Source organism: Camelus bactrianus, chromosome 20 (genome assembly GCF_048773025.1).
Source record: "Camelus bactrianus isolate YW-2024 breed Bactrian camel chromosome 20, ASM4877302v1, whole genome shotgun sequence".
Taxonomy (NCBI): domain Eukaryota; kingdom Metazoa; phylum Chordata; class Mammalia; order Artiodactyla; family Camelidae; genus Camelus; species Camelus bactrianus.
Genome location: NC_133558.1, coordinates 914,366 through 935,096, shown reverse-complemented (window position 1 = coordinate 935,096; position 20,731 = coordinate 914,366). Strand labels below are relative to the sequence as shown.

At 55.8% G+C, this 20,731-nt stretch overlaps 1 protein-coding gene across 4 annotated transcripts in view; it reads left to right on the top strand.

The window, feature by feature from the left end:
• GMDS (GDP-mannose 4,6-dehydratase) overlaps positions 1–20,731 on the top strand; it is a 455,105-nt gene that overhangs the window by 370,147 nt on the left and 64,227 nt on the right. For all 4 annotated transcript variants that reach the window (XM_074347980.1, XM_074347979.1, XM_074347981.1 and 1 more), the window contains one exon: positions 8,291–8,409. In XM_074347980.1, the coding sequence (XP_074204081.1) occupies positions 8,291–8,409 (119 nt within the window). The remainder of the gene's footprint in view (positions 1–8,290; positions 8,410–20,731) is intronic.

Below are 20,731 nucleotides of genomic sequence, written 5' to 3'. Positions count from 1 at the left end.
CCCCGGTGTCCCAAAGCCGAGGGTGTGGCATCACTGCCATTTGTACATAGAGGACGCAAGCCTTCAGGTGTCAGACAGTCCTAACCTGGGAGCTGGTCACGCTGCTTTTCCAGCTCTCTCTCTCTGAGTTGGCATTGCTGGTGGAATCAATCCAGGCAAAGTCAGGAGGCAGAGACACTTGCAGAGGAGTGGGGAGTGGGGACTCATCCAGCTGTGCTGTGGCGGTGCGGAGGCTGCCTCCACGGTGCCCCGGCGGGATCTTCCGACGGCCGAGCGGCAGGGGGAGGGCGGTGCACCTTGTGGGCGTCGGCGTGCCGTCCTTCGCGGGGCCGCTCTGTGCTCCGCACTGTCCCAGGAGTGCCCATGCACAGCACTGAGCATCCAGAGCCCAGTCTGAACTGAATATGCATGCTGGACCTCAAACGCTTAGTACACAGAAAAATGATGTAAAATACCTTGATAAGAGTCTGCACTGAAGTGAGAGTGTACTTATTGTATGTATTGTGTTAAGTAAAACGTTAAAGTTAGTGTCACCTTTTTACTTTTAAAATGTGGCTGATAGACACCGTAGATTGCAGACGTGGCTTCCATCATGACTCTGCTGGGCAGCACTGTGTTAGCGAGACTAAGCGTGCGACGTCCCGCCTGCATTTCCCCGGATGCACATGTGTGGTGTGTGTGCAGTTTGCAGTTGTAGGTAACGACGGTTGTCAGCACTGGAACTGAGACGTCGATGGCGAGGCAGGACCTATTACTCAAGGGAGCCCAGAACCAGCCCCGAAGTTGGATTCCAAAGGTCAGAGTCAGACGGAGGCAGGGCCAGGTGGTGGGGATGGGTTCGGGGGGCCAGGCTACAGAAGAGTCCGAGCTGGCTCCCTGGGAGCGCGTGGGGGTGGCTGGGACCACGAGCGGGGAGTGGGCGGCCGGGGGTGTGGGGCCACGCCCCGCTGCACCCCGGAGCTTTTCTGCTGCTCCTGCTGAGCCGGGAGCCACGTCTCAGTGGCTCACCTGGGCCTGCGAGTGGGCGCAGGTAATTGGAAACACCTGGCTGAGGTAGGAGGCTGGGCCGGCTCCAGGGAGCAACCACTTCTGGGAAGTGTGTTGTGACAATGGTGGTATCAGGGCCAAGTTTGAGCATTTGTTAAGTCGCAAGGACCTGAAGTGTGACTCCATGTCCCATCCTGGACCGTGAAGTGTCGCTGCCTTCTTATAACCCCGCCACCGCCCGGGGTCCAAGGGAAACGGAGCCTTCCATTCAGGGAAACCACAGGCTGAAGTGCTTGAATTAAAGGCAAATACAGGCGCCACGGCTCTACTGAAACTAACATCCGAGGACGGCCCGCCACCCAGACTGCCCTCTCGCAGTGGTTCGGTGCCCTCTTCCCACGGGGGAGCTGTTTCCTTGGGCTGGATCTGGGCTGACCTGTAACCAGCAGTACATGGGGAACATGGCCCTGGGGCACTTCCAGGCTGAGGCCTCGTGGGGCCATTGGAGGCCGTGCAGCTTGTTTTGTACAGAAATGGGGGCTGGATCCGACAAGAGACAGGGGGCCCGCGGAGAGCTGAGGCCCCCGGCAGCAAGGATGCAGGTAGCCCCGGCCAGTCACTGCGGCCAGCGGCATGGGGAGGGGCGAGCTACCCCAGCCCTCCGGACCCTGAGCACGCAGAGACCTGAGCAGCAGGGAGGTTTAGGCCAGCGTTTCGGGAGCCACGGGGGACACCTGGACATCCTTGGTTCCTGTGCACGTTTCTCATTGTTCCTTTCACACGTCGTCTCACAGTCACATGACCTGGACACACAGACTTGCTTTGCACTCAGAGTGCGTCGTGCTGAACACACCCACGTGTCTGTGGAAGAGGCTCACATTGACCTCCAGTCCTGAAAGTCCCACAGAGCAGAGTTCCATCGGGCAGAGAGTGTCTTATTTCCACCACAGGATGGCAGGGAGGCTGCGGGAGGAGAGGCCAGGCCCGCCGTCCCAGGCACAGCCCCCTGGCTGAGGGCACTCGGTGCGGACTTCATGCCCCAGGACCCCCGGGCTGTCCTGGGCCACGCTCAGCGTCATGGCGCTGGAGGCGGAGGGCAGCCCTGGCCTGGGGCAGAGAGTGCAGTGGGGCGGGTGAGGGTGGAGAGAAGGTCGAAGGGGCTGCGAGCTGCCCCCCTGCAGTTCCCTGCTCCTCCGTGCTCAGCCCGGCAGCAAATGTCCAGCAGTAATGGGGAAGGTGAGTGGGTGTGGGAGAGGCCACGAGGAGGAGAGAACGGGAGCGCGTCCCGCGGAGCAGCACAGAGGGAAACACCTGGACTCAAAGAAATTAGAGGCAACGCAGTTTTGTTCCATCTGCTGAAAGTCAGAGCAGGTGAACGAGAGCCCATGGGCCAGTCCTCGGTTTCATGAATTGTGTTTCCTTGGCGCGTGGTCACACCCACTGGTTTGTGTCCCTGGCTGTTTCTGTGCCCCAGCAGGAGAGGTGATCAGTTGTGTGAGATGCGTGCGGCCTGCAAGCCTGGAGTGTTTACTCTCTGGTGCTTTAAGAAAACATTTGCAGACCCCTGACTTAAAGGAAATAAATGAAAGAGTTAAGCTAGAGGTGATCAGGAAAGATGTGGACAAGGAAAAGAAGATCATTCTAGAGACTGAAGCCACATTAGCAAGAAAATTTAAGAAGTTATGGTATATTTATATAATGGAATGCTACTTAGCAATAAAAAAGAATGAAATAATGCCATTTGCTGCAACATGGATGGACCTGGAGAATGTCATTCTAAGTGAAGTAAGCCAGAAAGAGAAAGAAAAATATATGATATCACTTATATGTGAAATCTTAAAAAAAAAAAAAAGACACAAGTGAACTTATTTACAAAACAGAAACAGACTCACAGATACAGAAAACAAACTTACGGTGACCAGGAGGAAAGGGGGTGGGAAGGGATAAACTGGGAGCTGGAGATGTGCAGATGCTGACTACTCTGTATGAAATAGATAAACAACAAGTTTCAACAACAAGTGTCTTGTAGTAACCTGTAATGAAAAAGAATATGAAAATGAACACGTGTGTGTGTGTGTGTGTGTATGTGTATGGCTGAAACACGCTGTCCACCAGAAACTAACACGCTGTAAATTGACTGTACTTCAATGAAGAAATTTAAAAATAAAAATAAATGTGACTCAAAACAGCCAGATGAACAAGCAGCAGGAAGTCCCCTGAAGTGATGTGGGAAGGAGCAGAAATATGATGAGGCAGGAGGCGTAGACGGGGAAGGCAGAAGGAAAGGAGTCTGGAAAGGAGACGGACACACGGGGGAGAGATGTGCTCAAGCAGAAGAAGTAAACATGTCACCTGAATTGCTTGCACGTGGACAGAGCCAGGTGGCGGCCCAGAAGCCACTTCAGGACGGCCAGCACAGGACAGGAGATTCGGGCTTCGTGCTGCTCCACAACCCTGCGGCCTGCGGGCGGTGTCCCTGCTGGCCAACAGGACAAGCGCTGGCCCGGCCTCTTTCCACGCGTGTGGCATCAGCGTTGAAGCCTGTGCTCACAGCAAGGGCTGGGTAGCTTCCCAAGTTGCCTTTTACTACGTTTGGTGTTTTTATCAGTTTGTTATCTAATGATTTTTTTCCTGCCCAATAACTCTGTGTCTTTAAAATGGCTGGAAGGGCCTTAATCAAAGGGATCCACGAGCCAGTGTTTTGGCCTGGGAATGAATTAATAGATTGAGTGGCTGGTTTTATACTGATGGTTTTCTTGATACACTGTCCTTGTTAGTCATTCGGCACCTGTTTCCAACCATGTCAGCGTAAGGGGTCCTCCCTCGGCTAACCCTCAGGCCGACCTGTGTGGTCCCACAAAGTGCAAGGCCCGGCCCGGGGCTACTTGAAGTCCGGCTTCAGACAGAAAACACCAGGCGGTCATGCTGAAGGCGGCTCCTGAGCAAGGCTTACAGAGCCAGCCGTGGGGACAGATCCACCCTGGGAATCCTTCCTTGGGAGTTTTCATTTCCGTTTGTTCAGGGGCCTGTGATCTTCGCTGGGATGATTTCGTCGGCGCTGTTCCCGCTTACAGCTACATGGCGGTGTGTACAGATCGCTTCTGTGACAGTAGCCCGCAAAGCAGAGGCGCGGGGCTGAAACGGCCGCCGCCAGATAAACACGGTTAAACATAAGCTTGGTTAACAAACCTGCTCTTCACGGATGGCAGCTCAGTTAATCAGTGTCCGCGGCTCGGATACTGAGCTGGAGGTTAACGGCGAGGTGGAAGCAGTTGTCGAATCCAGGTTTTTAATACAAACACACATCACACCCCGAAAGGCATGCGTGGAATCAGGCGTGGTCACCGGGCTGTGCTGGTGCACTTGGCAGTTCTCCTCCAGTGGCCTGGCGGTGAGCCGCCCGAGCCACCAAGTCAAGGAAAGAGGAGGACCTTCACTGCCCGCTTCCGCGTTCGTGATCTGAATGGCCAAAGAGTCGCTCAGGGGGAGCAGCGTTTGGGGAGGGGGGGTTTAAATGAAGGTTTTATTTTGACTTCTCTAAATCAGACCTGTAAACCAGCTAGGTTAGTGACAGTGACAAGAGAGCACATGTCTGAACTGAGCAAACTCTCACAGCCGTCTGGACGTCACCGTCCAACGTCGGGGACTTGGGAGGCAGGTTTCCCCGGCTCTGTGTGCCTTAAAGGCGAGATGCCACATGTGAGGCATGGTTCAAAAGCCGCACTGTTCATTTGCCGTTCAGGGACATTTTTATGTGGAAGAGTCCCAAGCCATGGTACATTCCTCAACTGACTGTCCCCCCCTCCACCGTGGGATGGACGAAAAATAAAAAGCAGGTCATGTTTTCGCTCCACTGGTGATTGGGTCAGGGCTGAGAGCAAACACGTGCTGACGAGGTGGGTCTGTCAGTCGTGGCCCCCGGGGCCCTGACGGGATATGGGACAATGCCGTCTTTTGCCTCGTTCCTTGAGAGCCAAGTCTGCGTGGGGGGACTGACGTCTAAGACGCGCGGCCCCAGATCGTTTCTCCAGGCACGAGCCAGGGCTGGTGGCGATGTGATCTCAGGCTGTGGCCTGGCCGGGTCCTGTCTCAGATGTCCAGCATGTGGACAGGAAGGTGGGGAGAGGTGAGCTTCGCCTGGCTTGTGCCATCCATCAGGGAGGAAATGGACCAGACCCACGTGTGCAGCTGCGAGGGGGCCGAGCGCCGGGCGCTTCCCACACAGGGGCCTTTGTGTCCCAGACGTGGTCTAGCACCGTGACAGGCCTCGGCTGTGCAGCAAATTCCTAATCGCGATCAGTCCAGGACACACGGTCATTCATCTTCTAACCCCGAGTGTCACCTGTTCTTCATTGACCGCTCAGTAACCGTCCATTATGCTCGGTGGAAATTTAAACAAAGCCCCTTTCCCTCTGTTGAAACCAGGAATCCCTTCAGTAATAACAAATAAATCTGGAGTCGTATGTCCTTCCCTTCTCCGTCCCAGACTGGGGTCTGGGACGCTGTGAACTTTAAAGGAAATGCCTAGAAATGGAGAGGTCAAAGGCCACAGATCGTCTGAGGGGAAGGAAAGAGCAGGTCCTTGGTGCCCAGGCCTGTGGAAGTGAGAGGCTCCCACTGACCGTGACGCCCCTGGGCTGGGACCAGCATGCGGGAGCTTGTGCCGGTGTGTGAAGTCGTCCGCCACCAGCCAGGAGCCGTGTGTTCCCGTTGCTCTTAGCAGCCCCTTGCTTTCTCTCTCGTGGCTGAAGATACGATTTCTTCAAGACCGTTCTAGCACAACATAGCATCTCAAAAGAAATGAAATAAGCTGAGCAGTCCTGAAAGACCTGTTTGAAATGTTATTTTTAGACTGGAAATTCGAGGAAAACACATTTAATTATATACACTAATCCCTCAGAAAAATGTTCAAATAGGAATTCTAGCCAGAAGCATAATTTAATTTTTCCTAAAAACTTTGAAGGTATTTTGAAGAAAACCAAAACACGTCTGCGTGTGTGTGTGTGTGTGTACATGAGCGTGAGTGTGTGCTCACACATGTGGGAGACAGAGGCTCAGCTTAGCTGGGGATGTGACCACAGGGCAGCTCGGCCCCAGAGACGCCCACGTGCTGTGTGTTGTCACAGGGAGACCCGGCGAGACCAGAGGTCCACGGCAGGGCCCAGACTGGTTCTGGGAAGGGGTCCACCAGGGCGGGAACACAGACACCAGGAGGGGCCCCACGGCCTCCGACCAGGTGCCCACGACAGAGGGGGCTCTTGGGGCGTCGCAGCAGAGCGCCCGGGCCCAGGCTTGGCAGCGCGCGGCCCGCAGACCCGTGCTGGTGGGCGGCCCCAACGTGGCACACGTGCTGTGCCTTTCTGCAGCTCATCGGGCTTTGGCACTAATATAATTCATGAAAAATGTTTTTATTTTGTTTTTTATCGACGCGTAGTCGATTTACAATGTTCGTTTCAGGTGCACAGCAAAGCGATTCAGTTACACACGTCCACACATACACACATGTATTTCCAGGTTCTTCTCCACTGAGCTTATTTCAAGAAACCGAGTGTAGCTCCCTGGGCTGCACAGCAGGCCCTGCTGTTCGTCTGTTTACGTGTAGTCCTGTGTACCTGTTAGTCCCGAGGTCCTCATCTGTCCCTCCCCTCGTGCACAACTTTGAAAGCATTGCGGCTGAATTCATCAGCTGTGGCCTCTCGGCGCCGAATGGAAGGGCAGACCTTTCAATGGCGTGAACTAAACTCTGCGGCGAGTCAGTGTCGCCTGTCACTTTTCAGCGTCGCTGTCCCTCTGCGGGTGCCGCGTCCCCAAGGCCTATGGACTGGCCGGGAATCTCTTCTTCCTGAGAACCAAAAAATACAAACCATTCACGAGAAAAATGCCGTAAATTCAGGTGAATACAGAGGAATTAAACTCTGTTGGCTGCGTTTTCTGGAAGAAAGTAAGTTGCTTCATTGATTCCTGAAACCTGTTCCTCAGCTTCCCCGTAGCAGCTGGGGACACTGTCTGACTGTTTTCTTAAGACATTAGAACAAGAGTTCCGTGCACATGATTTTGGGGACTGTTCCAATGAGGTGCTTATCGGTTTGACCTATTTTGTTTTGAAAAGTGGGTGGGGGTAATGATAAAAACATTGATTTTTTTTTTTTTTTTTTTTGGTCTTAGATTTTTCCTAGAGACGGCTGTCAGATACCAGCTGAAATCCTCATCTTCTGTCTTGTAAACTAAATCTTTGAAATCAGCGTGCCGCTCCGGGTGCTGGGGGAGGGTCTCCGCCGAGTGGGACCCTGATTTGGGTGTGACGTGTGCAGCCGCGTGCTGCCCGCTAGACTTCCTGCTCCTCTTGAGACAGCGGGGCTGCGCGACGCGCCCACCGAGCCCGACCTCAGACGCTGTGGCTGAAACCCTGACTCCGCGCACACGTCTTCACCGCCATGTAACTCGTTAACAGCAGCCGTGCCCCTTGTACCTGAGTGTTTTTCCCTTAAGGTTCTCGATTATCTTGCTTTTTGATGTCACCACGTTGGTAAATTTCCATCTTCATTGCTAAGAACTCTGGTTCTGCTTTTGAGGATGACTATCTGTCCTGAAGTGATGCTCCCTTACGTTCTGTCCACAACACAAAGGAGAATCAGGCGAGGCTCTTTAAACTCTGATTTTCTTAAAGGTGGTCTGAAAGGTTATTCACTGCACACGCTCGTCAACGTCTGGTTCCTCCAACCTGTGGTCCGGGGCCTGCTGCGTGCGGTTCCCCTGGTGCCCAGACCGGGATGCTGCCGCATGCTCACCCCCAGCCTGCGGCGTCTGGGCTGGGATGTCCCCAGGCGATCCTGACGCAGCTGAGAGCTGAGAGCCGGGACTGTTCGCGGTGGTCAGAATAGTGTATTAAGTTCATGGTCATCGTCTGGATACATGGGTCAGAGTGTCTAAACCAGGAGGCAGCGGACCTCGGTGGCCAGAGTCGCTGCCCTGGAACCCGAGGGGGTGACACTTAGGAGCCACGGGTCAGCAGCAGCGAACGCGGCTTCCCAGAGGAGGCAGCTGCGCCAGCCGGGGCCTGTCAGATTGCTGCTCTGCTTTGCTTCGGTGCCGGCTCCTTCGAAGCCTTGCGCCAGCCCTGCGGGAGGACCTCTGGTCTCCCGCCACCCTGTCGGGACCAGCGCGTGCGGTCGGACCCCCGCAGGGGGTCTCTGGCCCAGGCGGGCCGCCTTTCCCCCCGTCCGCACCCACCTGTGTGCACTGACGGCAGCCCCGCCCCCCCGGGGCGGCAGGCACTCCTGTAACGGGTCTGCTCTCGTTCCAGGCCATGTGGCTGATGCTGCAGAGCGACGAGCCGGAGGACTTCGTCATAGCCACCGGGGAGGTCCACAGCGTCCGGGAGTTCGTGGAGAAGTCGTTTCTGCACATTGGGAAGACCATCGTGTGAGTGAGCCCGAGGCCGGCCTCTGTCCCCGGCAGACGTCCGCGCGCGCTCGGCCCCTGTTCTGTCCTCCTCTTTGCTGTCTCGTAAAAGTGCGGACCAGGGACTCTGCTCCCGTTAAAGTCCGTGTCCAGGGTTGTCACCATCTAAGCTCAGTCTTTCAAGAATTTCTTATCTTTTTAATTTTTTAATGTATTTTTAAGATCTTTAACTTTTTAATTTAAAAAATCTTATTGTGGTTCATACACGTGGTTTACTATGATTTTACTATCAGTAATTCTACCCTTAACACATCCATGTGATCACGTTACACAAGCTTTTAATACTTTCACTTTATATTTTAAAAGTTTGAAACCATGCAAAAGCTTCAAATACATCACCAGCAAGTTCCTTTTCTCTGAACCACTGAGAGTAGGTTGCCGACGGGAGGCGCCGTCACCATCCACTTCTGTGTGTCTCCCACTGCCTGCGTGACCGCGGCACAGCCAGCAGCGTCAGGAACTTCGCAGCCGTGGGTTCTGGCGGTCTGAGCTGCGGGCCCCACACGGCCGCTGCTGGCTGGGCCAGCGCCGTACCAAACGATCACGTACAACGTCCACTTGCTGCGGTGCACACGTTTGGAAGTCAGATTTTTGTCGGAATATTTGAAAGATGGGGGGAAATCTTCATTGTAGGTGCAAGAGTCTTCTTTTCTGGTGATTTTTTTATTGTGGCAAAAAATGTAATATAAAGTTTACCACTTCAGTCATTCTTAAAATTACAACTCAGTGGCATTAGCTACAGCCACAACGTTCTACAACCGTCACCGCCATCCACCCACCCGCAGAACTCCTTCCATGCTCCCACACTGAAGCTCTGTCCCCACTAGACACTGGCCCCCGGCCCCACCCCCGCAGCCCCTGGCCCCACCGTTCACCGCACTCTCTGTCTCCGCGAATTTGACGGCTCTGGGAAACTCAGGAGTGGAATCATCCAGTGTCTGTCCGCTGCGTCTGGCTTACGTCCCTGAGCACAGAGCCCTCAGGCTCCTCTGTGCTGTTGCAGGCGCCAGCATTTCACTCCTGGGTAGGGCTGAGTGGTGCTTCCGTGTGTGGACGGACCGTGTTCTGCTTGTCCGTCATCTGCTGTTGGACACCTGGGCTGCTTCCCGGGTCTGGCTGCAGTGAGTAACGCTGCTGCAGACGTGGGTGTGCAAATACCTGCTCCGGCCCCTGCTTTCAGTTCTTTGGGGTGTATTCTGGGGAGTGGAATTGCTGGGTCACGTGGTAATTCAGTGTTTAACTTCTTGATTCACTTTTAAAATATAAGGAAGAATGTCCACTTCTAGCTATGAAGGAATAACAGAAATCAGATGAAACCTTCTGTTTTAAAGTAGGAAACAGTATAGAGTGTGTAAAGCCGCGGTTGGACGTGGCAGTTCAGGGCTGTGATCCCGGGCAGAACAGAAACCAAAGAGGCGGGCCTGCAGCCCCCGGCCGCCCTCCCGGGGCGGAGTCCCCACCCGGGAGCCGGGAGGGCACCTCTGGTCGAGAAGAGCGGTTTGGCCGAGTCGAGGAGGTAGAGGTCAGAACGCAGACAGCCTTGGGCACCCGGACGTGTGCGCAGACGTCTGGGAAGGTGGGCTTTGCAAAGAAAAAGAGCTCCAGAAACACCAGAGGGATCCCACTGCGTCTCCACCGAAGAGGACGAAGATGTTCCGCAGCTTGGATGAGGCCTGCCTGGGCGCTAGAACTGAGGGCTTCCTCGCGCTCACTGGGCCTGGGAGGCGTCTGCGCTCCGACCAGCCCTGGTGGGAGGCCGGGTGCGCACCAGAGGGAGCGGTACGGCTTCCGGAAGGGCTGAGCCTCGGGCACAGGACAGTTCCTCGAGCAAAGGCTGCTCTCCACCCAGGCTCTCGAAGTCTACATGCAAACTTCAGAAGAATCATCTGGACACAGATAACTGAGCCTCCTGCCACAGCCAAGCCCAGCGTTCTCCAAGGGAAGACCACAAAATCTGGACTCAACAACGTAACACTCTTCATGTCCAGCATTCAGCCAGACTTTGCCGGAACGCCGAGCAGCAGGAAAGTGCACCCCGTAAGCACGAGGCAAACAGACCAAGGAACGATGCTGCTGGTCTGTGCCGGGAAGGATGGGAACATGGCCGCCAAACGATGTCCAAGTGTTTTAAGAAAAGCATGACTATGGGGAGGAGAGAGAGAGAAATGTACGCATCTAAAAAGAGCCAGGTGGACCTTCTAGAGATGAAAACTTGAGTCTCCGAAATGAGGAGCCCACTGTTGGCACTGCGAACAGGTGAGACCCTGCAGAAGAAAAGCCAGAGAGCTTACGACGTCATGTTGGAAATGGTCCAAGACTCGCAGAGAGAAAGGTCTGACAGGAGATGGTAGGTTCTGGTTACCGCGGGGCCCCGACCGGCCCCGTCTGTGTCCGTGGGGCCCCGGGGGACCAGGGGGCCCGGGAAGAGAAACAAAGAACCACCAAGAACTTCCCAGATTATGGAAAATAAATGCTAAAGAGAACATTTTAAAAGCAGCCAGGGGAAAAAGAGAACTACTTACAGAGGAGCAAATATAAGGCAGGCCTATCGTCAGGAGCCGTGCCGCAGGAAGACAGCGGAGCTCGAGCTCCGACTGGGAGCCGTTTCAGGACCGGAAGACAGGCGGAGGCTGACGCGGCTGTCACCAGCAAGCACGTGGCCAGAAGGACGGCGAGACTAGTTTGAAGCTTGGATGTGCGTGGAAGGAACGGTCCATAGTTTTCTTTTTTGGTGATGTCTCTGGTTTTGATATCGCAGTGATGGTGGCTTCGTGGAATGAGTGAGAATCTTTTGAGCCAGAGAAACAGTCAATGTGTGCAAAAATAAAAGTTGTTTCTCTCCCACTTCTTTAAGGATTTTAAAAATTTAACGATAGTTGATTTACAATATTGTTTTTTTAACCTCATTTTAAAATTTCTTTAAAAGGCAACCAGCTGTTGAAATAAAAATGCTGACAGTATATTACGAGGTTTCTCGTACATGTGTGCGTAAGTCGCACCACAGCAGTGGCACGGCGCGGGGCACGGGTGGAAACGTCACCTGTGTTGTTTGTAAGACTCTTGCGCAGGATGCGATCGGCGTGGAATTACTGTAAGACAGACCGCAGTAAGCTGAAGTGTGCGCTGTACCGTCTGGAGCAGCTGCTAGCACAGAACAAGGTGAAAAATAGCAGTAAGCCAACAGCGGGGTTCAAGTGGAACCCCCAAAGATGTCCATTTAGAGAATGCGGGAAAAGAGGGCGTGTGAACAGGCGAGAGGGGACGGGTGGAGGACACAGCGCCGAGAATCACGTCCGTCCCGGCGCTCTGAAGCCTCTAATTAGAAGAGTGAGATCGCTGGACTTGATAAAAGAGCCCTGTGCCACCCACAGGGACACACGTTAAGCGTGAACACACCGGAGGCCTGAAGTCAAAGGACGGAAATATAAACCATCCAGACGGTAGCCACAGGGAAACCGGAGCGGCTCTACTTCTGTGCGACAAGTTAGACTTCATTCAATTAGGAGTAAAGGGTCATTTCATACCTTAACGGGGTTGATCCATCGTGAAGACATGACACTCGTAGACACATACGCCCCCAGCCACAGATACTTCACAGGCCGACAGAGCTGAGGGGGAGGAAGGACGGGCGAGCTCTGTGTCTTTGTGCTTCAGTGCTTCCTTCGTGAGCGGCAGGACAAGCAGACAGAAAACCCGAGGAGCCGGGTGACCGAGCAGCACAGGGGCCCTCCCTGACCTACGTGGCGTTTCGAGCACACCACCCAGCACACTTCTAAATACCTCACAGGTCAAAAAGAAGTCACAGGGAAATTAGAATATATTTTGAATCAAATGAAAATGAAGGCAGCACACCGAAGTTTGTGGGATACTGTTGAAGTGCTGCTGAGAGGGAAGCTTATGGCTTTGAATATTAATATTAAAAAAGAAGACCCCAGGCCAGTTCTCCAAGCTTCCATCTTAAGAAGCCAGACGCAGAAGAGCAAATTAAATCCAGTGCGAACAGAACCAAGGAGACAAGAAAAACAGAGATCGGTGAAACAGAAAACACTGGAGGAGATCAGTGCAACCAGAACTGGGATAAGCCTCCATCCAGCCTGATCCAGAAGAAAAGAGCAAACAGATTACACTCCGCAGAAGCAGAAGAGGGCGCGTCCTGTGTGCTGCGCAGCGGTGTCGCTGAGCAGGGCTGCGCCGCGTGTCCGGGCGGGCCCTCCCCTCCCGCAGACGAGGCCCAGGAAGGCGCGGAGCCAGCCTCACTGGGTCTACTTCCGACTTGGACAGTGACCCCCACCTTGTTTCAGTGACAGAATGGACCACGGATCAAGTGCTGGCTTCCTGTCAGACGTGGCCTTCGAGTGCTCTAGAACGCTTCGGGGAAATCAAGAACTGCTCCTGAACCCCTCGATAAAAGGGGGAGGGTTGTGAGGTCTGCCAGCGCGGGGTGAAGTGCAGGCTCTCCAGCCGGTCCGTCGCGTCTCCTCAGAGGCCCCCACCTGTGCCCCCACCTGCGCGGTCTGGGCTGTGGGAACAGAGCGTTCACAGTGCATCTGAAGTGTGGAATTCCTTCTCAGGGCCGGATAATGAAAGCAGGATGGCTTGACAAGCGCTGTCTGCGAGTCGTGGTCCAGTGTTTGTTTTCTTCCCAGCGTCCCTCCCGGGCTCTTCCGTGGGCCCCAGGCAGCAGCATACCGATCTCAGCTGGACGCCGGGCAGGGGAGCCAGGGCTGCTCCCCGGCCCGGCCCCGCTGCAGCTGTGACTTTCGACAGGGCCAGCGAGTCCTTCTTGGGAACAGTGTCCGCACAGTCAGACGCCCGGCAGAAATGAGCAAAGAAAACACACCGGGAGGGAACAAAGCTTGGAGAGCCCGGGCGGGGGCTGAACCTCGGGACTTCTCCAGACCCTCTTTCTCCCAAGGATGCTGATTTCATTTCTCTCTCTCGTGACTCTGTCGATTCTGTTCCCAAGACGCCCGTTCTGCTCTGCACACAGCGTGGCACGATCTCGTGACCTGTGACAGCACAGCCCGGCGCCCTGTTCCCTGGGCCTGAACCCCCACTCTGCAGCTTCCCAGGGCTGTCATCCGCTCTGTGCCTCCGCGTCTCCCCTGTGGGACGGGGACAGTGACAGTACCTGCCTCCCAGGGGCAGGTGGAGGTTAACTGTGCGGAGAGATGAGAAGCAGCCAGGACAGGCCTGACGCGTCTGCGTCTGCGTCAGCGGTAACACGGGTAATGGTGGGAAATGGTGTTTGTCAGCAGAGCATGTGAGGGGCAAGTGAAACGTGAAAACAGAAGGACTGGCCAACTGATGATATGTTTGGGGACAAGAAAAGTAACTAAAGTCACACGGTTTCATGCTTGTGTGACCAGAGGGATTTACCAGACAGGTAGTTGCAGGAGGAAGGACGGGGCCCATCCCAGCCAGGGCGTTGTGGCCCCAGGAAGACCTCTGCCGCCTCCGGGCAGTAAAGGCCATTTGGCAGGATTGTGACACCTTCTGGCTGCGTTTTTCTCCTGGAGAGCCGAGGTTCTCAAGTGTGGTGCTCTGCGGGTCGCTGGGGAGCTTGTGAAAATGCAGATTTGGGATGAATAGGTCCGGGCGGGGCCTGGGGCTCTGAACCTCTAAGGAGACTGCTGGTCCCTGGACCGCACCCTGCGCAGCAGAGCCGGGGAGGGGGGGGGGGGGGTGCCTGGAGCCTCCAGAGTAGCAGGGACCCTCTGGACCTCGTCTTTGGTTGCCTGTGGCTGCCTTCTCCCTGGGCTGGACAGGCCGCCCCTTAAGGGCAGCACGAGGTTCTGGGCCCACCTTGGTGTCACACACATGCTGCATAAGTCGACGTGTCCATGAATCAGTAATGGAAGAAGAGACCCGGGAAGTGGGGGGTTTGACTTTAGGGTTTGTGTGTGTGTGGCGGGGGGAGGGGCGGCAGATTTCTTTAAAATGGAAAAAGCTAAAAATTCCAGGTTTCCCATGAAACCAGCGAAGAAGACCTGCGGCTGGTTTAGTTCCTTCCCTCCCCGTTCCTTCCGCCCCTCACACCTCCAGTGAGCCCTGAGGTCACTTGAGTTGTAGTTGAATTGAATCAGAAGTGGGTTGAATTTATCATCTGGTAAACTGAGATAAAGCGTTCTCTGGACGCCCCATTTCTGACATCGGTGACTCTGGGACTGCTCTTGGGGGCACGAGGAGCCCTGAAAGCCTGGAGTCTTACCTGCCTGCCTTCTTTCATACAGTTTGAAAGAGAGCAGCCGGAGGAAGACTGGGGTCTCCAAAGGGCAACGCCGGAGTTTCTGGAAATACTGGCCCCTAATGTGGGACGAGCGAGACCCCGGTCACCTTGGAGCCCGAGGAGCTCGTGGTTCACCAGGAACCGGCCACGCCGCCAGTGCCTCGGGGGTCAAGCACTTCCTGCAACTGAACGTATAAGGTGGTTTGCTTCGTTCAAAGATGACAACGGCAGTCTGTCGAGAGCAGCACTGGGCACTGGAGAACGTCTGAGGGCTTACCTCTGGGGGGACGTTTACCATGCTTTCCTGTGACGTTTTGCATTTTAAACCATTCGCCACTGACTGCTTACATCCCAAGAATAAGCAGAAGTCCGTACATGCACGACCGAGCCCTTGTTAAGGTCGCCGTCGGGTAATTCTGCTTCTGAATTGTAGTGTGGGGAGCACAACCTGTAACTTGAATTTTATACGTCACTTTTCACGCACCTGTATTTTCTTCCTTACTTAACTGCCAGACATAAGTTTGTTCTGCATAAAAACGTTGTGCGGGAGACTGATCATACTAACGAGAGAAGATGAAGACGAGGGAGGCGCACGTGTGGGCCTTTTCATTTTAACTGCAAATCTGGAGTTGAGACGTTAGAGACAGAGCAGGGGGACGTAAGATCATCTTTGCGTGCAGCTCCGTCTTCTCCGTCGTCTTTCCTGCTTCGAGGAAGCTGTGTTCTTTTGCGGACGCGCAGATGTGCTGTGAGCTTGTGCTGAGATTGAGGGGTTTTTTTTACATCTTTTTAATAGAGAATTCCTGTTGCTTTTACGTGACGCTGCACAGGTGTTATTGGAACGAACCCTGGAGGAGGAGTGAGTACCCTTTCCTCTACAGGGGAGGCAACGCCACGCCTTACTTTCTAAAAATAAGTACACGTTTTGTTTGTGTTTTCTGAAGGAATAAAGTGTGACGTTTTGTTATTAGAGTATTTTAAGCTCCAAATTTGTGAGCGATGACATATAGAAATTCTTATTTTTTTAAATGGGTGAAGTGTCTGTGCTGATGAAACAAAGCCCCCAGCGTAACGGAGGTGTTTGTCAGGAAGGGGAGACATGAACGAGCACGTCTAGGGGTCAGAGTCCCTTTGTCTTTAGGGCCTGAAGCTGAGCTCAGTGCAGCCTCAGGGACCTGCGGTCCAGGCCTTGGGATGCCGCGGGCCCTCGCGCGGAGAGCAGGGTTGGCAGCATTTCTGGGGACACAGCCTAACACAGTCCCAGAGGGACAGACCCTTTCATGACAGCTGCTCACTTAGGGCAGTCCCGAGGAGGGGCCTGGCTGGTCCCCCAGGTCCCGCGGCCTCCTGTAGCCCAGTCATTGTGGACGGAGAGTGGCCGGGGCCCGAGCTTGTCCTGGTCTCGGGGACGGGGACTCTGTGCCTGGCAGCCCTGCAGAGTTCCAGGGTTTGAGTGGGAGAGGGGTGGGGCCCTCTGCCAACGGGGGGTGTTACTCTAGAATAAAGGCGAGCAGAGGTGCCGGCAGACAGCAGTAGTGAGCGGGGAGTGGGAGCCCAGAAGGGTGCCGCGGGCCGCACACCCGTTCGGCTCAGCTCCAGGCTGAGGCTGTGCTTCATTGAGAAGGGGACGGAGGCACAGAGACGCTCCACGCCCACCAGGGCCACCCAGCTGACGGGCAGAAAAGCCGGGGTCCAGACATGATGTTGTGCTTTCATCCTTCCCGGGTCTGGCCTCCCCAGGATGGTCTCCATGCTGTGATGGCTGCGTGCGGACCAAGGCCAGGGCCCAGGGAGGGCGGTGAGCCTTGGCTTCTGCACGTTCGAGGCCCGAGTTCCGATGAAAAGAGCCAGGTGGGAAGGGTCTCTCCAGGGAAATGCCCACGCCATGTGGCTGTGGACTTCCTCTGTCGCCAGAAGCAAGTCCCAGCTCCCGGAGCGCCTTCCGTGTATGGGTCTGCACCTGCTGTCCGCCACACTCAGGGCTCTGTGTCTGGCCTCACTGGGCCTGACGGGTGGACGCGTAAAGGCAGCCTGTCCACGACGTCCTCCCGGGAGGCCGTGGTCACTGGAGTCCCCCGAGTCCGGGAGCAAGGCCTTCAGTGCAGTTCACTCCCAATGGGGTGACAGCTGCAGAGGGTCCTCCCAAGAGGCCAGGGCAGGCAGGGGCCTGGGCCACACCCCAGGGACGTGGACATGGACGTGGACGAGGGGTGGCCAGGTGCCAGCAGTTAAGACGGAGACTCTGGCCTGCTGTGCTTTGCCCACTTGAAGGAAGGTGCAGACACTTCCTCTAAATCCCGGACCTTCTCCTAAGCCTCGCGTACATGGCCTTCCCGTCCGACAGGCCAGTGAGTACCCATAGCATTCTCACCTGGCTGTTTGGGGATCTGTTGTAACTTCCTGTTGCTTCCACTGTTTTTCTAAATGTCCGTTGACGTTTTCACTGAAAAGACGTGACCAGCATGTTGCCATCTGTACATTTAGGGGTGGCACAGATACTGCTCCTGGAGCCTGGCTTCACCGAGTGGCTTCTGCTCTGAATTATGAGAACACAGTCGCTGGCCGCGGGTCAGTAGCAGGTACTCAGGGAGCGGCCGTACCACACGCCGTGCTGGGACCACGTGGTGTGACGTCGGCGATTCAGCCCCTGCCGGTCATTTGCATGGAGGAGGCACCCTTGTGACAACACCTGTTTCTTCCCCGAACATCCCGCCGTGTGAGAGTGTGTGTGTGTGATGTGTGTGTGAGTGTGTGCGTCTGGAGGAGGCCGTGTGGGCCGGGTTCGGCTCTGCTCCTCATGTCCCAGCGGCTTCTTCCTAAATGAGATGAAAAGGAAGCGCTTTTCTCCTGCAGTTGAAATGACAACATAAACCAAACAGGCCGATGCTTGTCCTGACTAATTTTCTGTCCTTAATCTTGTTGAATGTTGAGAAGAGAGTTGTAGGAACAGCCCGCAACTGTGAGTGCCGCGGCGGGGAGGTGGGGGCTCAGCCAATGGAAACATTTTTCATCGTTTGTGGTGTCGTATCTGCACTTTCAGTCAAAACAACAAGGCCAACGTTATTATACGTTTAAAAAGAAACTCGTTTCCAAAAGCCTCCTGGCTGAGATAACAGGCGTCCTGGGCTCCTGCACACTCCCCCTAACTGGGACCTGTTTCCTGGGTGGGGTCCCGGCCCCTGGGCCTGAGGTTGGGGGGAGGGTGGGGTGGCTCCGGGGCACGTCCTGTGTCCCCGAGGCTGGCACGCCTGGGACTGTGTCTGATTTGCTTTATGGGAAAACACATCCTTCCAGTCAGTCATGTTGGAGGAACAGAAATTCCCATGACGCACATTAAGGGGTCTGTTTCGGAGGGAGGTCCGAAGGAAAATCCTGGCTCTGCGTTTTCTCCTGCAGGAAGATTTCATGCTGTAGCCGAGTTTCTGTGCTCCGTGGTCTCTTCAGACCCCCTCTGACCCGGAGCTCTAGCCCCACCTGCGGTGTGCTGCCTCTGTCTTTGCATCCGACCGTCTCACCGACTGCGTGACATCTGTGCGACCAAGAGGTAGAAACATCACTTGGCATGTGCCGTGGGGCTGGGAGAAGCCTGCCAGGAGCCGGTCCCTGCTGTGGGCGCTGGGAGAGCCCGGCGGAGACACCCCACCAGACCCAGGCCTTCAGCAGTACCTCTGCCGCATCTAGTCGTGGTGCGGAGAGTCAGGCTCTGCACTCCAGCCTCGGCCCTCCCGCAGTGGGAAGGCTAAGCCCTACCGTGACTTGCACCTACTAACGTCTGAGATACGTGGGGTCTTAACCCATTGAAAACTCCAAAATAAAGCTGTCTAAGTGAGGAGAACTTTTACCGGAGCAGCAGGTTTTTGACAGTGACAGTGTGGGTCTGGGGTGAGCCCTCGTGTCACCGGGGCCTTGGGGGCTGGGGCAGCCCTCACTCCACTCCACGTGGAGCTGATACAACTTACTGGGGAGCAGGTCAGATAAGCTCTTTAACCAAAGAGCCGTCGGATCCTCAGAGCGACGGCTGCCCTGTTAAACTCAGCAGAGTCTCCACAACGTGCTGCCTACCCGGCGTGACAGTTTTCTCTCGGTGCCAGACGCATCTAAGCGAACCAGGGCATCTCCTCGCCTTGAGGAGCGTAGGTGCTAACTGGGTGACAGTAAGAACGCACTGTTCACAGACACACACGAGTGGACGATGGTGCCGTGCAGACTTATCAGTGCCAAGGTGGCAGTGTGGTGATCGAGGTTGGAGTGAGGTCTGCAGGAAGGCGGATATAAGTGGGCCCTCGGCCAAAGCAGGAGATGTGGCTGAGAGATAGGAAGAGGGAAGGCACTCCAGGTGGGTGGAATGGCGTGGAGGCAGGAGTTGGTGAACTGTGGGGGCCGCGGGCAGGCTGGCAGGCGGGTTGGACCAGCCGGGCCACACTGGAGCCCGGCAAGACACACACGCCTATGGCCTAACCCTCTGCTTCTGGAGCTGCCCACTCGTTCTCGCGTCTTAGCGCCACACCCTCCCTGCAGCCAACAAACACCCTGGCCTCCACGCTTCTGCTAGGTGCCCGGCCGGGCCCTCTGGTGGCCCTGTCTGCCTCCGGCCCCCGCCACACATTGCTGTGGGGGCCACCAGGCTTCGAGCCCTTCAAGGACAGAGACTCGTGCCTGCATCCTCAGCGCCCGACTCAGCTCAGTGCCCAGTACTCAGCAGGCACCCGGTCAGGATTCGTGGGAGGTGGGAGGTGAGCTTGGGTGCAGAGAGGAGGGCAGAGGACAGACAGCCCTGAACTGTGGCCTGGATTCTCCGACAGAGGTGCGGCTCTAGTCCCTGAATGGCCTCCTCCCCACCGCGGCCCCTTGGTAGGACCGACACACATTCTGCTTCATCCCGTAAAGGAAGGGAAACCCCACCTACAGGCTTTGCAGGCGGACGGGATGCCCTGGCTGGGCTGAAAGGAATAATAAAGCAGGCGGATAGAACAGGATGAGCAGATGGACAGCCAGGCTCGTCAGAAGCCGGCCGTGCCTGTGAGCTCGCCTGCACGGTCACCGCACGCTTGCCGCACAGCGGAGTGGAGGGGACAGTGTGGGTCTTTTTTATTTGATCTCCTGAACCTCCCTCCTCAGAGAGGAGCACACGGGCTCTCTCCCCTGAGTTAATCACACCACCGAGTTCCTACCGACACAGCAGGACAGAAGACAGGTGGAGGTCAGGCTTCTCGATTTAATAGCGTCCAGTGACGCTGGTGGAAAAGAAGGCGAGGGAAGAACTGAGCAACCCACAAGCCTCACTGGCAGTAACGTTTGGGACCCCCCCACCCCCGTAGTACGGACAGTGTCCTTGTCAGAAGACATCAGCCTTCTGCCCCCTCCAGCCGTGAGAGGGAGGCGACCTCCAAGCCCGTCCCCGCCGGCGGCTAAGCGCGCCAGAGCCCCTCCCAGGTGTGCGCTGCAGCGTGCCCGCCTGCCGCCGCGGGTGCGCGCATCGGCCGGCTTCCCCGCGGCCCAGGGCTGGGGAGCTCAGCTTTGTAAAGGTAGCCGTTACTCTGACAGGTCCCGAGACGGCTGACACCTGGATTTAGATGTTGTGAACTGATGAGCGCAGCGTGACAGCTGGAGCTCCTTGTTAGTGACAGTGATCATTACTGAGGACGTCAAGTGGGAGACCGAGCACACGTGGAGGCCTGGAGTCTCGTTTTGGACCCACGCACAGTTCTCACTTACACGTGCACATGTCTCCAAGTGCACCGCCCCCACGTGCACACGTCCCACGGGCACCCCCCCCCCACGGGTACACATCTCCACATACACGCATCTCCATGTGCACCGCCCCCACGTGCACGTCCCCAAGTGCACGCGTCTCCATGGGCACCCCCGTACGTGTCTCCACGTACCTGCGTCTCGATGGGCACCGTCCCCACGTGCACGCGTCTCCATGGGCACACCCCCCCCGTACGCGTCTCCATGTACATGCGTTTCGATGTGCACCGCCCCCACGTGCACATGTCTCCATGGCATACACCCCCTCCCCCGTTCGCGTCTCCACCTACATGCGTCTCGATG